The sequence below is a fragment of the Halichoeres trimaculatus genome, unplaced genomic scaffold (genome assembly GCF_033239565.1).
Source record: "Halichoeres trimaculatus isolate MK-OKI-2021-1 unplaced genomic scaffold, fHalTri1.1 fHalTri1_scaffold_11, whole genome shotgun sequence".
NCBI lineage: Eukaryota > Metazoa > Chordata > Actinopteri > Labriformes > Labridae > Halichoeres > Halichoeres trimaculatus.
The window spans coordinates 20,354,204-20,376,922 of NW_027437189.1; the positions used below are offsets into that span (position 1 = coordinate 20,354,204).

The window sequence follows — 22,719 nt, forward strand, 5'->3', positions numbered from 1 at the left end:
ATAAATCCAAAATGTTTAAAATGTTAAAAGTTCTTAAATATAGAGAATTGAGAAAACAACAGATGACATTGATAGCGTTCCATAATTATCATTATTTGTTCCTGCTACACATACAAGTAGAAAAAATCAAATAGGACTTGGATCCTGCTGTTTATTGAGTGTGTTTTCCTCTCAACAGAGAGAGAAGCTAATGTGAAAACAGGATGCAGAGAAAGGAAAGGTCATCATCAAACCTCAGTTGTTACAAAGGGTGATCTCTTAAGCTGCACACATGAAAATACAGCCTCAGCCTGTAAAGATTTGTATTCACTTAAAAATATCTTGAAAAGCAAGTCCAAAGGCAACAGCTGCGTAGTTCTACATTTTGCAAAAGACGCTAACACTCAACGAAGCTTCTTGTGGCTTGAAGCAGCTAAGGAACACTGGTGACCCATATTTAAAGTCTATTCCAGGTTGAATATTTTAGCAGCTTTTCAATCCTCTTGCTGTGTAATCCACAGCTACACTGACTCCTCTGTAAAAGTCAACATTGTGCAATGAGAGAGATTATTTTACTGCTATGCAAACTGGCAAGCATATCCCCATCTTTTTAGGCCTGACAGCAAAAATACACAATGTCAACATAGTCCAGAAACCCTATTAAAGCATAGCCTAAAGCCCACACTCACACACTTTAAACAAACACATTTGCACCGGATATGACAAAGTTTAGAGGTGTTTGACACAATGTTGGAAAAATGGCACCTGTCACATCAGTTCAATAATGTAATTTAAATTACACAGTGCATAACTTAAATATATGTAATAATAAAGGCTGACACATTGATAAGGGCATACAAACTTACTGCATCATCTGAGATTGGACACACAAAAATCCACATGTACAACATTTTAAAGGTAGCTGCATACAATGCCACATTTTGAGGAATTCTTCCTCATGTCTGTGGCTCAACAGACTTAGTTTAGTCATAAAACCCCATTTATTCAACATTTAGTCTGATCCCGCGATCAAACAGTTACAGTAAATTACTTTTTTACCTGACATCATTTCTTCTTTGTTTGCACTTGAAAGCTGACATTAAAGAGATGGTCAAACATTTTTGGATAAAGCCTTTTGCATTGCTTGCTGAGTGTAGGAAACATGAAGCCCTACCACCTGCAACTCTTTCCACTGCATATGAACCTGAGGGAAGTACAGATAAAGCCAAACTTAAAAAAAAAATTGAATACAAAAAAATTAAGCACAATCTAATTGCCAATATCTCTTAGAAGTTTTGGTTTAGTTGTTTTAAAAACATAAATTGTCCTCTTGTTTGTTTTTTCAACCAAAAAGCCAATATGTTTTATCCATTGAAATATTGAACCTTCCATTTAATGCATAAAAAACTAGGGCTGGGTACCAAATTAGGTACTTTAAAAGGTACCGACCAAATTCTGTCTGTAGTCCCGAGTACCGATTCATGCAAAATCAAACTATACCATGTTTAGGTACTTAAACACATCCTTGTGACTGTGTGAGAGTGGTAGAGTAGGCGATTTTACATGCTGGACTTCAACACAGCATTGCAAGATTATATATTGAAGACTTAATGTGTTAAGCTAAAGAAATTTGAGGTTTCCTTATTAAATAAATTAAAATTAAAATTAATTCCCACGTTAACACACACAAAATATTGAATGCTGGTAGCATTAAGGACTGCTCGCCAGGTACCAGGCATCAGTACCCTATTGTTTCAAATGTGAAAGGTACCCATCCCTAATAGGAACTGTTTGGCAAGAGTTTTCTTGATAGAACAGCCTGATACGAAAAGATGCAATCAAATTAAATTTCCATTTAAAGACACTCAACTATTTTCCAACAGATTGTCATCGTCACAACACTTCCTGTCTACTGGCACTCCTAAGGCAACACATTGTACTTCAAGGCAACATTACACATTAACAAGTGGCACAGCAGTAAATAAAACTTTAAATCTTTAAAAATATCCTTCATGACTATATACAAGTACTTCTGAGCTGAAAAAATAAATAAAATAGATAAAAACTTAAAAAGACACAAATGCACATGAGCATTAGGAATGAGAGGAATCGACACTGCCATCAAGCCTTGACATGAAGCTGCTGCTCTTATTGTACTCCATGACACAACAGTGTGGTTTCGAGTTGACATAGAGTTTGTATGCAGTTTGCGCCGGCTGAGTAACACAGTCAATGAGCTGAGTTCTCAGTTTCTGCTCCTGTTTCACTGGTTTACAACACCTTCACATAAGATTTTAAGTCGCAGTAAGAAAAGAACTGTTCGTTGTTTCTTCCCCGATGTCAGCGGCATCCTAATGTTTGATGGTAGGGGGATGAGAGTGGTTGATTTCCTTCATGGTGGAAGTATCCATCGCAGTGAAACTCCAGGGTCAAAAAAGTTTTCCACTCAGGCTATTTTCCATAGCCAGACCAGTCAGATGTAAACATTTCCTGGTTGTTTTCAAATGCCATTAAAAAATCTTAATACATTCAATCGTAACTACTTCCCTTTAATCTCCATAAGTTCGAAAGCATACTGTTCTGGTCGCTCTTCAGGTTGCCTTGTTGCAGTATTCCTTATGCTCTGTTATCTTTGGCCAAAGAGTGCATCATCCAGTTCACCTTTGTCTTCCAGCTCTCCCGCAGAGCTTCAGTGAACTTGAATTTGAAATTCTTCAACGCCTCCTCTTCTGATTTACCCAAAGCTAAAGAGTCCTGTTGAAAAGAAGAAACCATGACTAACATTGTTATAATCCTCACCAAAATCATCCTCATTGGCAACATCATCACCATCATCATAACCATGGCCGTGTACCTTTAGATACTGGATGTCTTTGAAGGAAGTTAGCTCTGGCAGTCCTGCTGCCTTCATCATAGCAAAGAGGTTGACGAACAAAGTCCCATTTCGACACAGGATCTTGTAGGCTCGCTCACAGTACTCCCTGAACCTAACAACATGGATAATAATCAACAGCTGGTAACAACATTTGCAGATCAACAAAAAGACAGTTGAAAAAGATATTCTACCTCTCAAACTTCTCGCTGTTGTTTGTCTTTCCTTGTTGGATCACATGGACAAAGTCGTAAGTCAGGATAAAAGGCACACGCTCCCTGTTGATCCCTAGTTTCCGCTTGAAGTTGCCGAGGAAATGCCCAAAGTCAATGTGGAACAGCTGAAGAGTAAAGGTGAAAATGACCTTTGGTTGGTAAATTGGCTGTGCATCACTGACCATGGTCACATTCCTCAAAGACTTAGTAAACTCAGAGTAACCTGAAGAACTTCACATCTAACAGCATGTCTGAGTATGTCCATCACATCACATGAAAAACAGAAATTTTAAAGGAAAAAAAAGAATATTTGTGATTTACATCCATAACTTAGAGGTACTATTGTATTAATTTTAGAAAAAAATAGTTTAATGCTCAATTCAATGCTGACAAATTTCAGCTTCTCTCTAACATGTGCTCTACTACCAAATTTTAAGCATGAAGTCTTCCTACATGGACAAGGAGGTTGGTGAGACAGGGGAGAGATGACTCTAACAGACAGGCAGGATATGACATTCAAAGCTCACCGCCAAAGCCACAAGCAAGATTATAATAGTTAACTAAAACTAAACTAAAAACTAAAACTAAAATTTAAAATACACTGCAGTTAACTGTAACTAATAAAAACTAAAAAAGAAAACAAAAACAATATGTAAACTAAAACTGTATCTTGTGTTCACAAAACTAACTGAAACTAACTAAAATTATAGAGAAAATGCCCTTAGTTTTAGTTTCTGACAATATTAATAGCCTTTAGGATTTAAATTAATCAGACACATTTTCCCAGCCAATGTTATGACAGTTTTAGGCAGTTGCCAGTGCCGCACAGCACCATCATAGCGGGACGAGCTTGTTTACTGCACTGACTGGCTGTGCACTGTGCTGCAACAAAAGGTGGAGGGGCAATGAATCAGAGCAACTGTAATACTTTAATTGCATGTGAGGCTGCCTTTAATTGTTTTTAAGTCTGTCTTTCCTACTACAGAGTCCAAGTTTCTAAACATTTAAGCTCATATTATATTGTTTTATATAGTTTTTGTTTATATTATTTTTCTATGATTTATGTATATATTTTCTATATTATGTTTATATTATTTTCTTGTGTTTAAGGCAGCAGCCAACAGTTCAGTATCAGCATTGACTGAGCCGTGAGCACTATGTTGGACTTGAAAATAAACAGTATTACAAAATATTTACTCTGACCTTTTTGAGTCCTGCACCTGGCAAATAAGGTATGAAAAAACTAAAACTAAACAGAAACTAAAAATATATGGGGAGGTCCTCTTGTCCATGTGGCCATCTGTTCCTGGTACTTCTGAAAACTAGAATGCCTGCTCTAAAACTAATTAAAACTAAACTGTAATGGGAAAAAAAATTCAAAACTAACTAAAACTAAACTATAATGACAAATCCAAAACCATTTTAACCTTGGCCACAAGAGACCAAAACGACCCACTACATGAGTTGTTATATCAGAGGTACATGCACATGGGGAATGTTCACACATCTTCACTTTTCTTGTCTTGTAAATGATTCTGCTTCTTTAACCTCAGATGTTTTGGGGGATTTTTTTAATGTGGCACTTTTCAAGTTCTCCCAAATTGCACGATAGTAACAGTTCACCTCATCATCATGCAGAAATTTTTCTCAGAAAGCCTGTAGAGTCAGCTTTAAAATTTTGTTTGCATGTGTTAACACATTCAGGAACTTATGAGAAGTTTTGTGCATTTGTGAATGTAGTTTGTAACAGAAAATAATACAAAAAAGCCCAATACCTGTCCTGTTTCTCTGATCATGATATTGTCATTGTGACGATCTCCAATGCCGAGGACATAAGTAGCTACACAGTAGCCAGCACAGGACAGAGTGAACTCTTCTATTGCTTGATCAAGTTTGTCCCTGGTAAAGAAAAAGAGTTGAGAAACAAGGACGAAAAACATGATTAGGTTTTGTCCCTTCAGTGTATTTACAATGCTCTTATCTTGTTCATATAATCTGCACAGACACTGAACACACATTCATGAGTCAGACTTTCCTCATAGCTATATGAAATATTCACAGAAAAATTCCCGTGGTCAATTAATGATTGACCATCACGTCCTTTCCCTGTCTAGACGTAGACGGTGTCAACCTTTTACTAATTTTCTCCGCTCCTTTTTGGCCGCTGCAGCATTTCAAGCTAATTACCTTTCTGTTCTGCCGTGCACTCAGCCAGGCCCGTCTTGCCAACGTGACGTACAAAGGCTTATTCATTACATTGAATGCTTCTCTCTCTTCGAGGAGCTTTTAGAATAGACAAGACCTTCAGACTGTCTGGCACCGAACAGAAATCTACTCTCATTTAATGCTGCTGGAGCTGTAGTTGCCTCTGCACTTTGTGTTTCTGTTTTAAAGCACTGCACACAAGGAGCATTTTGAAGTAAATAATGCAAACAACACAAAAAAACAGCGAGATTTCTAAAACATAAGAATTTAGAGAACTCAGCAAAAAAAGATAATTCTCTGTTGACAGAAAAGTCCTGCTGTGTTTGTACCATCTGAAGCTAAGTATGTTAGAGAAAATGTATCTACCTCTTATTTACAAATATATACAAAGAGAAGTGTCTATCAGGTTGGTTAGTTAAAACAGTCAGCAGATGTGACATATATCTTTTTCTCGCATCTTGCTATGCACTCAGACACATCACAGTTATGTTTGAGGGAAAAAGGTCCTAATTTTGTGAAAACAAGAAATAAAAAAAAATTGTAAACAGACATTTCAATCAGAATCAAACGTTGAATTGCATATAGGATACGATGTTTAAGCCGTTGCCTGCTGCTTTGTGTCTGGCGTTCATCATACTCACTCAGGATTCTTCGACTTGAGCCAGTTAAGCAGAGCATCTTTGTTGAAGGCAGCAGTGGCGGCGCTGTTACTGTTGTTCAGCTGAATGTTGGCAATGGTGTCTGAGTGCTTCACAACCTCAATGAGCCCCATCTTGTTCCCAGTGGACAAGCAGCCATATGGTATCATTCTGTAAGAGGAGGGGGAATTAGTTATCACAATGTCATCCACATACATATGTAAAACCGACAAAAAAAACCCTCATCAACTGCTACAAACCACTCCTCCATCCTACCTGAGATCAAGACCTTCTTTTTTCCACAAGTTCTCCATTAGCTGGATCATCTGGAGGGTCAGCATGTCTTGTCGAAGATCTAAAAGTGATCCAGGAATTGAGGCAAGTAAATCTCTATGTAAGAACTGATACTTCTGAATTTTGATTTCATTCATACTGTCATTAAAGTTCACTGTAGGATTTTTTTTCCCCTAAACCTGCTGGGTATATTTTTTTACAAGGTACATAAATGCTTGTTACTCTTTTGTGCATTCTTTTTTCTACAGTGTGGCTGCTGTTTGTATCACAGCATGAAGGTTTTCTTATATCTCACCATCTCCATTCTTGAAGATAATGCCCACCATGTCGGCCTGGGTGCTGGGGTTCTTATACATCAGCCACAGCGGCTTCATCTTGGAGTTCATAAATCTGCATTTTTCTGCACTGCAACAAGGAAAAGCAAACTTGTTTTAAAGTAAAATTACATTTTCAGTTTAAAAGACTGAGAAAAAACGAGAGTGGAGAGGACTAACTTTTTATTTTCAAATTCAAAATGTTACTGTTTAATGTTTAGGCCTGTTGAGACCATACTTATAGTCATGATCCCTCTTTAGGATCTTAGATTTATCATTTAAATAAACACTGCACTATTAGACAAGCGTGGTCTGAAACCATGATTTTGAGGCTTATTTTTTGAAATACAGAGTGATTTCTAGCAACATTCACTCATTCAGGAATATACAGGAGTCACACTGTCTGATCAGGGTTGATGTGAAGTGAAGTTATACTGTGATAACTCTGATCACTCGCTGTCGTACGTGAACCCTGCTTCATGTATCAGCATTTTACACTTTTCAGGTGTTGCTAGTTCGGTTGCTTGCTCTTTTTCTTTCGGTTCCTGTATGCATCACAACTATTGTTCCCCATGACAATAAGGTGTATCACAACATGCCAACCTGGGGATATCCCTCACAGACCTTAGTCTTCGTCAATGCTGGCCTGGCTGCAGGCAGTTGCCACTGTTTTATAGCGTTGATCACTTCTTTGACTTTGTTTCATCCACACATCTGTGGCGATCCTTACACTCCAAACACACTCTGCTGACTTTTGGGATGCGGATGCACCTGTATACTTAGCTTGCAAGTGGTAGCTTAAACTTGAAGTACTTTAGGGACACTCTAACTCTATTTTACACAAAGAGCATATCACTTTTACCCATCACAAGGCAAACAAGAGCAGGGAAACACACTTAACTGTGGTGTGTTGAAATGTAAAATAAAACAGAATGAGATTTAAAAATGTATAATTCTAAACCTCATGGTTGAAGATTGACGCTGACAATTATACAAATATTATTCATCAGTGTTGGTCCTTTGGAGCCAGGAAGGTAATTATTGTGCTAGTAAAACAAACTAAAAGACAACATCGACGATAAAAGTATTCTGATCAAACATATGACGACGAATAAATGCCCAGTAACCGTTTATTCTTAACTGAAAGGATTTTAGAAATGGGAGTTAAAATCTATCATGGTGTTCTGCATTATCTGGTCCAAAAAAGTTGGGGGAACTGTGCATCAACAGTGTATAGTGTATAAGATTTCTCATAAATGTGTTATCTTCTAATGCAGTGAAGTCGGTAATCGACCAAACTGCCTTAGAATCCGATATAAACTCAAAAATGAAAGTTGCAGTTTGTTTGTGTGTGTTTGTGTGTGTGTGTTTGTGTGTGTGTGTGTGTGTGTGTGTGTGTGTGTGTGTGTGTGTGTGTGTGTGTGTGTGTGTGTGTGTGTGTGTGTGTGTGTGTCTAGGACTTACCAGATCTCAGCGAGGATGATGCTGGGGTTGAGCGGTGACTGCAGGTCTGACAGGGCCTCCAGGTAAGACTCCTGCCTAATACACAGCTTCAGGTCATCCACTGTCATCTTCTGGGAGCCTGATTTGACAATGTCACTCAGGGCCTTCATTTTGCCCAGAGCTTCGTTCTGTGCAGCAGGGTACCAAACATACAGAGATTTTGAATTTTATGGCTCAAAAGCACTAAATTTGTGATTTATAGTTAGGGCATGTGAGTTGGTGAGATTACCTGTTTGCTTAAGAGCTTGATGTGGTGAATGTTCCCTCTGCAGTAAGCCTCCAAAATCAGACCAAAGCGTAAACTCACAGACGGCACGTGAATTTCAGACCTTTCACAAACACAAAGTCACCAGTCAGACAAAAGCTTGTAGATACACTTGACACTCATAATTTCTATCAAACTGAATCTCACCTTAGATGCCAAAACAGAAAGTGTCCAATCCTTCTGTTTTTCAAAGCTCTCTCCAGCAGAAAAGTGGTGAGGTCACAGTCAAGATAGGACTCGTACTTCAGAACCTGTACCAGCTGTATTAGGTACTGCAGCAGTTCATCATCACTGTGAGCGCATAAGTCCACAAAGGTTTTAGAGCTTGAAAAGAAACTCCAAGCAGACATAAACATTTGTGTATGTGTGTGTGCGTGTGTATGTGTGTGTGTGTGGGTACCTGAGCTTCCTAAGGCATCTGATGGTAAAAGAGCGGACTGCTGGGTCAGGAAAACTGTAATCTAACAGCTCCAGGGCAGGGATGGCGGGAAGGTCTGGCCAGTTTTTCAACAAACTCACCATCTGAGAAGAAGCATAACAAATGTTGAGGGCAGAGGCGTGCTGACTGTATAACTTTGCTCAGAACATAAGCAATAACCTAGTGGCTATTTTTACATTTGTAGACAATATTTATCCTATTAATCTGGATATATTATGATTCATGAAAACTTAAAACCCTAAAATAAAAATCTAAAAATATCAATAATGCCATGTACATCAAGTATGAGTTTTAGAATCTGAGTTATATGCAAGCAGCAACCTCCGGAATGAGAGACAATGCTGAAGTGCTAAAATCTGCTGTTTCTCAAGTGTCCGCTTGAGGCTGGTTCCAGAAGTACCGGAAGTCACAAACACACCAAGCCAAAAATACGTTTTCAAAGCAGAAATTAACCTATTTACAGCCTGGTTCAAAAAAACGTCTCCTGTCTGAGTCACTAATTTTACTGTCGTCACCCACTATACCAATCAGAGGCACAGCTCAGGGTCACGTGACCGACAGGCGCCCTATAGCTGTACACGAAGCCCTTGCCACCACCTATATGGCCGCCATAGCCGATGTGCGTCATTTTCTGTTTCAGAAACAGACGGGTGACATCAGGGAGACTATGTCCATGTTTTATACAGTCTTTGGTTATATATAAAGTGAGAACTAAAATCTGTTGTGTCTTTGAGAACTTTGGAAAGCACTATACAAAGTAAATGTGTTACTTATTATTATCATTAAATCTGTTTAGACATTTCTGTGTGTTTTGTATTTTTGCTAAATTTTTAAGATTCCTTTACAGACATCTAATAAAAAACCAAACTGTTGATAGTATAAAAAAAAATCTCATTAAATACCTGAACTACATCCTCACGCTTATTCCACTTGGTGATGAGCAGTAACTTTGACAGACTTTCAGGAAAACAATCCCGGACTTCTGAACGAAGCTTCCACAAGAGCTCCTTCTCGTCCTCGAAGAACTCAGTGTAGTTCTTGTTATCCACAATTTCTTTGAGTTTCATGTACTACAGAAAGCGAAAAGACAATCATACAGTTGAAAAGAAACAGCTGCCATATGTGAACTCAAGCTGTGACAGAATATCTAAGTCTTACCTCCTCTTTGGCAGGAAAAGTTACCTCCCCATTTGTCTCTCCATCACTTGGCTGTAAGCAAATCAAAACCTTTTGGTGGACTGTTATCAAGTTTTCAGCATGGGCCCAACAGTTTGATTTTTGAAATAAATACCTTTTCAAGTGGAGGGTAGTAGAGAGGGTAAGGCCGAATGTTGTGAAAGCGGATGAGAAGCCCGGCAGCACTGTCAACATTTGGGTTTTTCTCCACAGTTCCCATCGGATTCAACAGGTCCCCTTTGTCATCTGAGATAAGAATGTTCTGTTATAACTTATGGGATATGCTTTCATGAATTCAGTGAGTATACTTCTATCTTTAAACCTGGCTTGTTTGGCCTAATGTTCAGTGAGTAACCAAACAGTTTCACAGCCAAAATGATCAATCACATGGCTCTAATTTATGGCGATATATTTTTTTTAACAAGCACTTTATCAGGAAAATGTAAGCTTGTGTATCAGAGCACGCATAATGTGTGAATACGTGTGGCTCTGATGACACTGTGAGTATTTCAGCTCTCACAGTGTTCTGCCAGGCGTTGTGGAGGAGGCTGTTAAGATGGGAGGTGTTTTGAAGAGGAGGTGATGTGAGAAGAAGCACGGCTATAAGTACCAGGAACAGATGGCCACATGGACAAGAGGACCTCCCCGGTCTTCAGCTGGTCTTTGTAGTCAAACACCATGGTGTTCACCCAGGCAATCGGACAGTCCTGAGGAGAGGAGAAGAAGGATGTGGTTTGGTCAAAGGCTTTGAAGACATTTATATTAAAAAAGAGTTGTATCAGTAACAGCTGAAACATTTTGTGATTCACTGCAATATTTCAAAAATATTAAAAGACACAAGGGAAGATAGAAAGATAGAAATACTTTGGCAACGTTTACCGTTGCTAGGCGCCGCCCTGTTGGCTATGGCTGCCTTTTGCACCAGCTCTCTTCTTTGTCCATTTCTAGTAATTTTTTTCGTCTCTTTTTCGTAATCTTTGTATTTGGAGTGGATCATTACTTTGAATAGCTCATTTGTTGGATATGGACACCAAACTTTTTGTGGCTTCAGTGATATTTTTACTACTTTTTCTTCTGTGTTTGTCTAGAGATCCTACATGTAACCATGGCTGCATTGTTTACATGTGAACTCAGCTGTTAGCAACCTGTAGCATGTCAATGCTAACTGGTGTAAGGCCTGATGTTTTCCCACAAGCTGAGGAGAAGGAGGTGAGGACAACGTGCTAGTTCTCAGGTGTGAGCTAAGAAGTGACAACATGGACCTGTCCTTACATCCATCGTTATTTGGAACGTAAGATCTATCTCCAATAACATGGATGAGCTAGCTGTGCTAACCCAGCAACAGAGGAAATACCAGAGGGCAGAGTAGCATCATGCTATTCACAGACATGGCTAATGGAGCTAACATCAGACACCAACGCCAAGTTGGAAGAGCTTCACCTGCTGTGAGCAGACAGGATCCAGGAGACAGAGATGGAGCATGACTGAAGAAGCTCAGTCCTGGACCCTGTGGAGGTGGAGGCTGGCTGAACTGGACAATGATGGACAAGCTGTCATCATCTATTTTCTTATGGACCTTTTTGCACTTTCTATGCATTTTCTTACTTTTGTTTTCTTGATTGCTGCTGTGACTTCAATTTTGTTGTACTTGTTACAATGACAATAAAGTTCTATTCTATTCTATTCTATTCTATTCTATTCTATTCTATTCTATTCTATTCTTAGGGTCCTGCCTTTAGAGAATATGGTGCCAAGATAAGCACTTTGCAGATTCTATTAATACATGTATATAAAGCATCGTTAAACTCATAATGTTATAACATGTATTAACCATAAGGTTGAGATAGAAGGGGTAAAAGGTGAAACAAATTGCAGGAAAAGGCCCACTGATTCTGTTAAAAATCAACAAATTTGGAGTGAGTGCAAAAAAAAACCCCATGATACAGATAAAACAAGAGCAGCTAGAATAGCCTGGTTTCCGTCAGTCTCTCTGGCGTCCGTCTGCAGGACTTCTCTTCCAGGCAAAAGAAGAGAGAAGTTGCTCAGAAAGCAGAAGTGGCCCAGAAACCCACCTGGGTAACATGTTTCGGCAGACTTCTGAAATGTGTTAGCTCACAACCGCTCAACACTTCTTAAGAGGTCACAGAGTTACAGGGAATTCAATTTTGTTCTCTTTAAAACGAATGGGGGCATAGAAGGCTACCTTCAGTGATAACGTGTGCATGTCACAAGACCATTACAACAACTGTGAATAGCCAGAGCATTTAAAAAAAAAAAATACAGAAGCTGTTTGAGATGTGTATCATTAAATTAGCCGTAATTTGTAGATGTTATAATAGTAGAAATGATTACAGTTAAGTTGTTGGTTTGAGTATCTCCTAGTTAAAAATGTTGTCTGTGGTATGTCTGCTTTTCAAAATATTCCTGAGCGGAAGTCAACATCTAAATATGCTCAAAATGTTTTTGGTTCATCCAAAAAAAGCCGCATATTTTCATCATCAGTCTTCTGTAATCCAGTCAGTCAGCCACAGCTGGCTCTCGGTGTTTGAATGGTGTTTAGCACTGCACTTCACAACTCATATATTATCAGATCTGGATCATTCTCAGCTCTTGAGAAAACTTGCATGATAAACATCTGTATGACTTGTAATAACTGGGGGTGCCACAATTTTTTGTGACTCACCCCAAAATGGTTATATACATTATTCTAGTGCACACAGATGTACCCTCTCTATGCAGATGACATCGTCTCAACATTAAGGATGAATTCTGAATATCTTAATATTCATGTTGTACTAAAAGGAAAAAAAAGATTTTTTAAATTCCTTTAACAGGCAGCATTAAGGTGTAAAAACAATAAAACATTATTTATTTGGATTAACCCCCCTCTAACACAGAAGAATGATGGTGGCAGGAAATAGCCTGAACCAAGTGGCGTTCTGAGTACAGGCCTTGAACAAAAGGAGTAAATTACAGCACAATTATCTCAGCAGTTGTAAATTCTGAAAACTTGAACGGCCACTGCTTGGATGAATTTAGAATTCCTTGAAAATGTTTGCCATGTCCTTCCTTCCTCGGGCTGATGTATAGATAAAAGAGCTGAAGCGGATGATATGTTAACCACAGTCTTGCCACTGAACACACTTGCACAACCAGAAGCAGCTAAACACACACCCACACCGAAGGAAGTAAAACAGATCTGTTTGTGCTTGCTAACAACTGCACCACCAGCCCAAACACTCGCCGGCTCAACAACAAGTTTAACACTAACAGGCCTAAATTGTTGATAACACACTCACCGCTTTCTTGTTCTTCTTTTTGGTGCCGCGGGGTTTCTTGGCCTTCTCAATGACAGCATAAAGCGCAAAACAAAGACGGCTCATGCGAGGCAGGTCGGACACGTTAATGTCAAACTCCAGTTTCTGGTCCCACAGAGGCTCAGAGGACACTGTAACCTCAGAGCTGGTCACCACCTTACAGAGAAGTTCACTGCCATGGAACAGGCCAGCCTGCACCACAAGCTGCAAGGGAAACACACACAAAAGAGTGATTAGATGAGGGTGTTACGTGGTTTTATGTGGTTTGGAAGCTGAGGGGTTTAACACCTGCGTGAGGGAGATTGTGGAAGATTCACAGACTTAAAAAATGATTCAGAGTTTCCCCTACCACTCAGACTCAGAGGCAGACTCTTGATTAATGTTAACCAGAGCCCCTTGAAAATGATGCACATCCACAGGAATCAAAATCTAACACGGTAAAACCACTAAGCTGTTTCCTTTTGGCAAATCAAACCACTGACCAAACTGCAGACATGACTAAAAATTATGTGACTGTCATTACTCATGATGTGCTCATGGGCAGCATCCAGAAGCTGCTTACACTTAATCATCCGTTTAGCCAGTATTACAGCGAGTTATGAAGTTGAATTATACACAGATGCACTAACAGAGTTCAAACATACAAGTGCACCAAGTCTTGTTTCAGCAAATAGTAAGGATAACACTGACACTACAAAAAAAACTAAGGATGAATAAGCAGTTTTGTCAGGTCTTTCAATATGCTTTTGTCTGTATTCCAACAAAACACAGATAAACAAAAACCTGCTCTTACAGGATAGTAGTAAGAGTAGTAGTATAAGTAGTAGTAGTTAAGTTTATTTTGGACAGAATAATTTTATATATATATATATATAAAATTTGTATTGTATTTTATATATATATATATAATACAATACAAATAATAGTAATCCGTTTACAGTATATATTAATCATCGTCATTAATCATACAAAAACAGCTTGAGGATACATCATTATACATTCCTAATGAAATATAGGTACATCAAATAAGCCAACACTTATACATATATAGCCACTTTTGGTTGTTCTCAACAAGTACACCAGAAATGGTTGCAATTTTGTCGGTATTTAAAGGAAACATTTAACTGCCACTTGTCAGATTTCAACATGAGTTTGAGCCTTTCAGCAATAGTAACTGAATGTTTGCATCAAATACAAAAAAAGAAGTGCACTGAAAGCAGGAGAGGCAGCGACAGCCCGATGTCTGCCTTCTTTCTTAGAATCTAGGCCCCAGAATGAGACATACAAATCAGATAGGCCCTCCCCACTTCCTGTTTTGAAGTTTTTAACCAACCGCCTTGATGAATTATGGGAAACGTGTGGTTTAGACCATGTGACCCTCCTGTCATTTACATCTCAGCCCCTGCTGCTCCTACAACTGAAATTGAGATATTGGTAAACAAGTGTAATGCCACACTTCATTGAGCTGCAAAGTGAGAGAACCCACGCAAAACCACACCAACCTTCATCCCTTCGTCTGCGTTAACTCGGCTCCCCTGCAGCAAGTGGATGCAGAAAGGCTCATTGATGGACGACAGAGAGGACGTATTTTGCTGCAAAGAATAGTTAGAAGAGATACAGTTTAAACTTTAGGCCTCTCATTTCCACACTGAAAATAAAGTATTTCTATTCAGGTAGAGAGTGGCAATGTTGCAACAATTTCCTGTTTGACAAGAGATCAAATGATAGACACACAACAACAATGCATATTTCACAGTAAAAGGGAACAAACTTTTAAACAAAAATCATCTGTTTTTTTCTTTATTTATGATTCTTCTGCTTTTTGTTGGACTGTTGAGCACAAGCGCATACAATTAACCATAGTTTGTCAGAGCAGATCTAAGGATGGTAATGTACTGCACGGTTCAGACTAAATTACAGTAAATGCAAGCTAAGGCGCCAAAAGTAGATTATCAACAGTTTTGTTTAGCATGTTTCAACTGTTTCAAAGTCCAACCTATTTTCTATCTGGAAGACACTTCAATAAAGAGAGGAAGAAAAAAGTGCTGTTCTGTTAATGAAACACGACTGTCATCCGCTAACCTCTCACCTTCTTCAGGGGCAGGGGAGGGGGTCGAGATGATGAGCGGCTCTTAAAAACCTGGCTGCACATGCGGCCCTGCTCCTCCTGGTATGTGCTGATGGTGGAGCGATGCACCATGGTTAAGTAGGGGTTTTGACCATTTCTCAAACACCAGAAAATATACTAGAAAGAAAAACAGAAGACGGAAAGAAAAAGAAAAAGAGGTTTACTGGTACAGCCATCAGTCAGTTCACCAACAGATATTTCCCAGTGTTCTTTTAGAGCTGCTTCACTCCTGCAGGCTGTTCGTTTGCTGTAGGTAAATGCAGCTGAAATCTCATTATGTGTGGATGGGTTCAGTTCCTTTCTGCAGGGCTGCTTGACTGATATGAGTCACTCCTGCAGGTAGCTGGAGTTTCAAAATCAACAGCGGGGTCTCCTGTCACTTAAGGCTTGACTCAATCCTGATCTGACAGTCATTTCTGCTTTTGTTTGAAAAACACAGAAGCAGAGCAGACAAACGGCACCGAAAGACAATTATCAAGAGCACAGAGACAGAGCATCTCTCGAACCAACAAGTGTACACTCCTCTGGCTCTTTCATTTATTGTATGGCATATTGTACAAACCATTAGGACGGGAACTCTTGAATAAAAATGAAACATTTATCATACTGAGGTGAAAAACTGTGTTCACACATCTTTTTAATTGAGGATATAACTGATTTTAAAGTAGTAGTACAAGGGATGTGTAAATATGGAGGTGTTCCAGTTTGATTGAACAGCATCTCCAAGTTTGTTTTACCAAATAATGATTTGTATGCTGTGCTGTCATGTTCACGTCATTGCTGAGTTTGTCTTGCTCTGGCCCTTGTTAAATTGTAAAAGCCCATCAAGGCATGGGCAAAGCAAATTAGTTTAGACTATAAGTGCTGTAGTGTGTCTCAGAGGTTACTTGCTTTATGGCCTAAACAGATAACTCATCAATAAACAAACCTAAAAAGATAAAACCACTACCACCAGTAAGTGCCATTATTTGGCAAATACATACAGACGGAGACCCAAACCTTTTAAATAATCCAGCAATTACGTAAAAATACAAACAAAGGGAATGATTTCAAAAAGACTGAATAATACCCTCATCTATCAATCATCTCAAAATGAGACAGTTGTGTTTAAAAAAAAAGGGTTAAAATGAATTGGTCATTAATGAGGGTTTCCAACAGGAAGTTTGTGTAGTTTCCTAACTTCTTTGTGAGTCACATCCTTACAAAAACACAGTAACAGTTGGAAAAAGTTGCATGTGGTGCGTGGGGGCAGAAGATTTAATTTTACAAAGTGAGACCAGAGTTAAAGTTTTGGATGATCAAACTATCACAGTTGGGCATGGTCAAAAGATCAAACTTCCGCATGAACACAGTGACACAGTTTAGAAGCCTAATGATGTTGGCAAGCAGATATTTGAGGCTTGGGCAGGCAGTGGCTGAAATGAATGCAGTAAAATACGAAACATAGTAGATGAGAAATGGCTTAAGTTTAAACTGAGAGGATTCTAAAAGAAGTAGGGATGCACGATACTGGATTTTTGCCGATATCCGATATGCCGATATATCTAAACCCCTTTTGGCCGATACCGATACCGATAATCACAAGTTTGTTTGTTTTTTTCACTGTAAAGAAAGCTAAGTCTTTCCTGTACTGGAATTTATATGTTACTCTTATTGTGACGGTCTTATTTGTTTAAGAAACACATAAAACAAGAAAAAAAACATTTGATTTTACCATAAATAAGAAATGTATTATTTTTTCAAACTCAAGACATTCAGTATTGAAATACAGAAAAATAATTTCTTTAGATCACATGAACTTTAAATGTACAATGCATTTTTAAACATAACCAAGTTGCATTTGATTATTTTAGAGCTACTGTAACAACCTGGTGACAGACACAGAGCTCTGCAGTGCAAACAAATGAAGTGCTACATTTTATTTAAGGAGCTTATTTTTCAGATGGAAAATAATAATAATCCTAACTGAATAGCACCTTATCGGCTGTGCCTATCGGCAGAAATTTCCATATCTGCCGATACCAATAAACGTGTTTTTAAGCTTTTATCAGCCGATACCGATATTGTGCCGATAATATCGTGCATCCCCAAAAAAAGTCTCTTGCACAACCTGTTTCAGAAGAAAGCTGAACAGGAGCTGCTTCAAAACAAGACTGCTAGTGTTCAGACAAACCAATACAAAATTTTTTAGTTTCTAAAATTAGCAATAATTTAAACATTATGTGCCGCTTCAGTGTAGTTGAGTTGGTGAAGTGAGGAGGCAAGGGTCAAATTTTGTGTAAATGATCAAAAAATTAATTTATAGACTTAAACATCCACATTTTAATGTTAATTTAAAGAGCCACATAAAGGTACAGCCTTTTGGTCTAGTTTACACTCCTCATGAGGCAAGCCACTTTCCTGGTTTTGTGCTCTATCTGCTGTCCTGTCCTCTCCAAACAAATGTAAAATAAATGTCTGCATCTTTATACTTCAACCATTACTTTTCTGCCAAAGGTGCTGTTTCTCTGATCACTCACTTTGAACTGGCACAGGGGGTGTTTCCCGTAGATGAACTCCCACCTGCCGTTGACCTGTAAGGTGTAGTCCTCAGGCTCCTGTCTCACTGAGCGAAACACAGTGGCCTTCTTTTTCAGAGCGCTCCTCATCAAAGCCACAGGGAGGTCCTGAGGGTCCTGCTGCAGCATGAAGCTTTCCTGTGAGAGATCAAGACATGCTTTGTACTAATCAAGGTTTCATTTGTACAGAAAGTCATTCAAAACATTGTTTTCAGGTGTGTGGACCTAGTTCCCTAGTGAAGTTTTACCGAAGGTGTTTGCAGAGTGGGAGGGGGAATTTCCAAATGTGCACATGTTTACTTGATACAATCTTCTTAAATTTGTTGCCACAAAGTGAAATTTCTGTTTTCAAATTAAGGCTGTTGGGTGTCTGTGGATTACCCCACTGCTACACAGTCATTTCACAACTTTAATTTTCAGAGTCTCATCAACAAGTTTAAAATATGACTCAGAATCTGCAGCAACATGTCAACTCACATCACAAGCCTCAAACTTGACATTGATGAAAATCTTCTTGGAGTTTTTTGACTTTGCACTCGCTGGCAGGGAGCAGCACGGCTCCAGGTCACATGGAAAGCTATACTCCAGCCACTGCTGCCACGGTAACAACTGCCGCTCCTGAGCCTTATCTTCGCAAAATGTGCGCATCTTTGTGCGAAACTCGTTCACCTCATGGTTCTTCTGAGCCTCGAACTCGTGCAGACCTGGATGGATCATGGTCAAAGTGTCAAAAATACAAGCTTCCATTAAGGGGAGCAGTTTACTTCTGATGATGGGAGATTTTGCTTCACTAACAGTGACTTTCTGAGAACAAGCCATGTTTCATGTCAGCAAAATAAATGTCTTTGAAAAGTTACACTGAAAACATGATCAAAACACAATTACAGTGCCATGTGGACTCATTTTTATTACTGTAAGCAAAATATGAATCCAGTATTCATAGGGGGGCAGGAGCAGAAATAGGACTGCAAAACATCACCCTTTTTTATTACAGAGGACTGCTTCTAATTTTATACAGTAGCAGCATAATGAAACCACTAACCCACAAAACATCTCTATTTGTCAGCTGAGCTTGTGGTCTGCTTTGTCATTGAAATATGTCTCTAACCTTTGCCGATTAACAAGCTGATTTGGGTGTTGGTGAGTTTCTCCACTCGATCACCCTCCCTTGCCACCAGCCTGAGGACACACATATAAGGCCGCACGTCACTTATGCGCCTCGATTCCTCTTCCAGTTCCTCTCTCTCTGCCGTCTGGTTGATGCAGGTGAAGACATATGCATCAGGTTCTCCAAGAGCACTGAAGAGGGCCTCACTTCTGGCATTTTTCCAAACCATCTGAGACAAGAAACAACAGAAACACATGAGACTGACAGCTTGGTTTGAATGTCATCTGCATTTTACAGAGCAATCTCCATATATAGAAAATCTATGCTAAGGGTACAGCCACTTTTTTTCTATTAAAGACAACATATCAACCAAAGTGCTGTTTCAGTAAGAATGAGGATCTCATTTACTCCAACAAACAGGATGACAACACATCATGTAAAAAGAAACCTTGGCAGTTTTTGAACATTCCCAACAATTTGTTGTGAATTACTCCTGTTGCAAAGACATTTAATCTCTTAATCATCTTAACAGCTTCCTAGAGAATCATTATTTAACAACTAAATCAAACACCCTGAAGTGGCAGAACCGTTGGCATAGAAACAGCACAGTCACACTGAACAGCAGATGTGATTCAGTAGAGAGCTGGCTGTGTGTACCAGGGAGGAAAGCTGCAGCTCTTTCTGTAACACTTGCATCAAAACTTCAAGACAAATCAGAAGCACAAGAGAGTATTGTTTGGATTATGTAATGTTTTCATTAGTTTAATGTCTGAGGAAATATTAAGTCATCCAATCTGCCTAAAAGCATATTGAGTAAATACTGTAAATAACAACAGCATTTTGTAAGTCTTGTCCCCAGGGCTGCAACGCTGTGCTGCAGTCTATCGATTGCAATCTCTTAAAAGTACGTTATCTTACAAAAATAAATGCAACATATGTTGATTATTTAAATTGTTCTACAGAGATTTTCTACTCTCTGAAAGAAGCATCTGCAGACTTAAGATGACATACTTTTTTGATGCTTCTGATGGTGTCATTTTTTGTCACAGGGAATTTGAGGAAGATCCCAGTGGGTAGCAGGAAGTCCATCATGATCTCCTGATCCCCCTCCTTCTCCCATTCCTCCTGCATCCCATACTTCCCTGGGGGCATGGTGACGGCCTCTCATTTACCGTCAGCTCCTCTGCTGCTCACCGGAATACAAGCCAGCCATCCATACACACACACACACACACACCGAACACAGAGGAAAAACACAGCCAGGGTTAATATGTCCACCATTAACATGTGTACGTGGGTTGTTTGTTTTGTGGTGTAACATTCATTTTGTAGATTGTTTCTAAAAGCCTCAAACTGCTTAATCTCTCGGATGTCAGCTGGAACTAAAAGCCTTTTAATAACACCATGTGAATGAAAGTGACTGTGTGAATAAATAAATAAATGAATGAATGAATGAAAAAGAGCTTCCTTTAGTTCAAGGCACCCAATCGGTTTCTGTGCCCCCTTTAAAGCTCACTGTATAAGACTGAGACTATGAATAATGCATAAATAGTAAACAGGGGCAAAGGTTCAAGATTTTTATGGGATTCTTTTTTATTGCTGCTAGCTTTTTATGACCTGCAGTTTACTTAAAGGTACTGACTTAATTCAGACAGCTCATTTGACGATGACCCAGGTACTCTAAGAAGGCAGAGCAGAGAGGTCAAATGAGGTGAAGAAATATTATAAATAAACTTAAACTACTTCAGCCACACTACAAAATGCGCTTATCATCACCCTGCCACTTCATTCAGGTGGCTGTGCACGACAAAAACACTGTATCGTGAGCGTTACTCAGAGTAATTTGTCATAAAGTAATTCTATACTATTGATTTAAGTAAAGAGAAACTCGTGCTTTGTTAGCTGCTTGTCTGCCTGATGTAGGCTAATTCTAGCCGACCTATAATATTAATTTCAACAATTAAGAACCGTCGTTAAAAACATTGTAAATCCTAAATGATTCTAAATTAAGCAGCTCTGAAGAAAATCAAAGGTTAACACCCTTATAGCTAAATTAAAGTTGAACGTGTTGCGATAAGAGTACAACTTGCACTTTTTTAACGGAAGATACAATATCGAAAGCAACCTGTTCGAGGTACACTCGCCTGTCAGCCCTACAGGTCCTCGGTCATCTCTTCATGGTTCAGCGAACATGGAGGATGACTATCACGATGACATGTCTCTGTCTGTCAAGCGGCTGCAGGTTGGTCCGTGAGGTCAGGAAGGTGTTGTAAATCCAGCTCAGACAGAGCAGGTGGCCGTACAGCTCTAGAGGAAATGTGGCGTGTCTCCCTCCTCGTCAATGGGCTGTCATTCCTGCAGAGATGGTGAAGCACTGACAGACTGCCGCGCCGCGCGCTCAGGGACCGTCAACCAAAACTTCTGCTCGCGTGAAGTGAAAGTGATATTTTTTTACGCTCTGACTTCCGCTCCCCGTCCCTCCAAAATACATGAAATTGTGTCTGTTTTATTATGGTTTCATTTTAATATCATTCAATATGTCAGCATATGAATCAGGCTGTACCAATAAATAAATAAATTATAAATAAATACATAAATAAGCGTTTGTAGCAACATTTTTAACCAGGCAAAAACTAAACAGGTCTCTATTTTAATATTCAAGGCTTTTAATCCTGCGTGTAAAAGTGCATTGATGGAAAGAAAACCTTTTCTAGAGTAGCTCTTCTTTTAAATAACGAATATACTTAAAATTGTCAAGTAGCTTAATTCTTTCCTTTACACTATTTTACTAATTTGAAAATGATGTTACACTTCCAATAAACCAGAATATACTTAAATAAAAGTAATATTGAAATCAAAAAGAGACTTCGATCACAGAAGATATATCACACTTAAAAACATTATCTGCATACATTCTTATTTCAAGGTTTTCGTCTGATATTGGCTGTCTATCCGTGAGAAAAATTCACTATGAACAGGTTTTTGATTTGCTGTCAATTTTAACCATGCAGGGAAAAGTACAGTGGGTGCTTCCTCTTTTGCTTCCCTTGAACTATGTTTCACACGTTTGACACTTTGTGACCCAAAATAGTTTTCTAAAATGTATGAAACAACACAGAGGTTAATTTTATTATTAGCTATTGCAGTTTCTGGTAATGCTGTTTCACAAAGGAAAGTCCAGCCATGTGATGGGTGTCGAGTTTGAGTATTTGCGTATCTACAACTCAGCGAGAGAACAGAGGTTGGTGTGCACCTCAAGTTATGCAATATGTTTTCATATGATTTGACTGTATATATATATATATATATATATATATATATATATATATATATATATATATATATATATATATATATATATATATATATATATATATATATATATATATATATATATATATATATCTCCAAACTTTTAATAAAAAGGTAGACTTAGTGAATACGCTAGTTTCTAAAAATGAATTTGTTTACTTGGTCCACATAATATCCCTAAAATCTATCAAAGACAAAGATATTGGTAACTTAACTCCTTAACTTCTGGGTTGGCCCTTGATTTTGTTAGTATTCACGACAAACAACACTTCTTTCAGTTTGTGTCTATCTGAAGCTGCTCAGATGTAGTTATCTGTAATTCAACTGAAACTCTTATATGTGAAAACCACTTTCCTTTTTTGTATTTTCACTAAGCAACCATGAAGCCAGTGACCA

General features: G+C 38.7%; 1 protein-coding gene across 2 annotated transcripts; it reads right to left on the reverse strand.

The window, feature by feature from the left end:
* Positions 1-52: 52 nt before the first annotated feature.
* On the reverse strand, positions 53-21,412 carry pik3cd (phosphatidylinositol-4,5-bisphosphate 3-kinase, catalytic subunit delta). 2 transcript variants are annotated; one of them, XM_074681084.1, is made up of 23 exons: positions 21,156-21,412; positions 20,023-20,197; positions 19,012-19,240; positions 18,381-18,607; positions 17,865-18,041; positions 15,307-15,462; positions 14,720-14,809; positions 13,200-13,421; positions 10,511-10,607; positions 10,016-10,146; positions 9,883-9,933; positions 9,627-9,794; positions 8,686-8,807; positions 8,433-8,576; positions 8,250-8,349; positions 7,982-8,148; positions 6,499-6,608; positions 6,186-6,264; positions 5,913-6,080; positions 4,842-4,965; positions 3,046-3,191; positions 2,834-2,966; positions 53-2,733 (listed from the first exon to the last, which is right to left on the reverse strand). In XM_074681084.1, the coding sequence occupies exons 2-23, from the start codon at positions 20,161-20,163 to the stop codon at positions 2,596-2,598; spliced, it is 3,120 nt and encodes a 1,039-aa protein (XP_074537185.1). In that variant the 5' UTR covers positions 20,164-20,197; positions 21,156-21,412; the 3' UTR covers positions 53-2,595. The 2 variants fall into 2 exon arrangements, with proteins under 2 accessions (XP_074537185.1, XP_074537186.1); XM_074681085.1 differs by having other exon boundaries at positions 21,137-21,412.
* Between the last annotated feature and the right edge of the window lie 1,307 nt (positions 21,413-22,719).